General features: G+C 40.9%; 1 protein-coding gene across 1 annotated transcript in view; it reads left to right on the top strand.

The window, feature by feature from the left end:
- The window catches only part of LOC107101090 (elongation factor 1-alpha-like), a 10,330-nt gene extending 9,404 nt beyond the window's left edge, over nucleotides 1-926 (top strand). Inside the window, exons 6-7 of the mRNA XM_015399851.1 lie at nucleotides 309-543; nucleotides 642-926. Of these exons, the coding sequence (XP_015255337.1) occupies nucleotides 309-543; nucleotides 642-766 (360 nt within the window). The 3' untranslated portion in view covers nucleotides 767-926. The remainder of the gene's footprint in view (nucleotides 1-308; nucleotides 544-641) is intronic.
- Nucleotides 927-1,804: the final 878 nt, after the last annotated feature.

Raw genomic sequence — 1,804 nt, 5'->3', positions numbered from 1 at the left:
TTTACCTCCTCAATTCAAGAAAAAATACACTTATTTTAAGAAAGATTGACTTATTAAGATTTAGATTTTTTGCAGTGTAGTAACTGTTGGTTTTCCTTGTTGCAGAAAGCTAAAGATGAATGTCCCCTGTTCAGAAGAAGTAACACTTTATGTTTATTTTTTCAAGTAGACAACTTTTGCTGAACCCTGAATCCATCGCGGATGTTTATTTTTCTCTTGTTAGCTTAATATTAGTTTCTCCGTTTAAAGCTTCAGTGTTTGCAGCTTTACTTACGTCGGTTTGACCCGTTGGGCCTCTTTCTCTGCAGGTCATCATCCTGAACCACCCCGGCCAGATCGCCCAGGGTTACGCCCCCGTCCTGGACTGCCACACCGCTCACATCGCCTGCAAGTTCAGCGAGCTCAAGGAGAAGATCGACCGGCGTTCCGGCAAGAAGCTGGAGGACAACCCTAAGGCTCTGAAGTCCGGGGATGCCGCCATCATCACCATGGTGCCCGGGAAACCCATGTGTGTTGAGAGCTTCTCCCAGTATCCCCCACTGGGTGAGTTAAACCCCCTTCTACTCGTCAGACTTCTGTGATAATCAGGGATGTCATCAGCAAACTTCTGATGGTTAAACCCTTTGACCGTCTGCTCGCAGGTCGCTTTGCCGTCCGCGACATGAGGCAGACGGTGGCGGTCGGCGTCATCAAGAGCGTGGAGAAGAAGGCCCCCTCCGGCGGGAAGGTCACCAAGTCCGCACAGAAGGCTGAAAAGAAGAAATGAACCTTCATGCGAGACGTCCAGCAGAAAGCGGTGCCTCAGCAGCCGCCGGGTTCCCGTTCTCCTCCTCACCCCCCCCACCCGACGCCGTCTTCTCTGAGGCATGGATCTCTACTCAAGGACTGGTTTATGCTCATTAAAGCCCATCGCAAAAGTTTCCGCAGGAAAGGAGGCTTCTCCACCTACATGGAGAAGCTCCGGTGTTAGCTAAGATGAATAAAAATCACAAAGAATCAACATTTCTCCACGTTTTTTTTCCTTCTTCTTATAAATCTATTAGTTTACCGGTAGTGCTTTTATCTTTAAGATATTTCTCTTTTATACCTGTTTGAGTGCAAAAAAATCACCTGATATATCTAATTTATGTGGATTTACCCTCATTTGAGCTGTTAAATAAGATGATGTGCTAATAAAAATATTATTATTTCTCTTAAAATAAGATAATTAGACATTATGCACTTGGAATACGATAATGAGGTCATTTCTCACTTTAGACATAAATAATATTGCTCCATTTGCAAATTATCTTACCAGATCGAATCACGGTAAAATACACACATTTTTGATCAAATAAGATTGACATTGTGTGAAAAAAAAGTTTTCAACTGTTTAGTCCAGTTAAATAAAGGAGATCGATGGATTTCGAAGTTCTAACCTTAGACAGAGTTGTTCCCTTGCTTTTAAGGCAGAGTCAAAACAATGTTAAACAGTTACCTTGAAAAAGTATGTGGTTTTGTTATGGGAAAAAGGTATGTTTTGTCTATAACCATCTTCCACTCAGACATTTTGTGGCCTTGCAAGTGAGACAAACTAGCTGAGAAAAAAACATTTTTAGAGAATATATAGCATACTTCAAATACTGAGAAGGATAGAACAAAAATAAAATTTTCCGACCACAACATAAATTACATTTTTTGCAGCATTGAATCGACTAATTACGGAAGAGGATTAGGGCCACTGGAAAAAAATAAAAGTTAACTGAATTTTTTTTTATTTTATTTCAGTATAGTATGAGAAAAAAGTCAGAATTCTGACTTTAAT

Source organism: Cyprinodon variegatus, unplaced genomic scaffold (genome assembly GCF_000732505.1).
Source record: "Cyprinodon variegatus isolate N-32 unplaced genomic scaffold, C_variegatus-1.0 Scaffold1053, whole genome shotgun sequence".
NCBI classification, from domain to species: domain Eukaryota; kingdom Metazoa; phylum Chordata; class Actinopteri; order Cyprinodontiformes; family Cyprinodontidae; genus Cyprinodon; species Cyprinodon variegatus.
The sequence above is the reverse complement of the archived record's forward strand: the minus strand, read 5'-3'. Positions and strand labels throughout refer to the sequence as shown.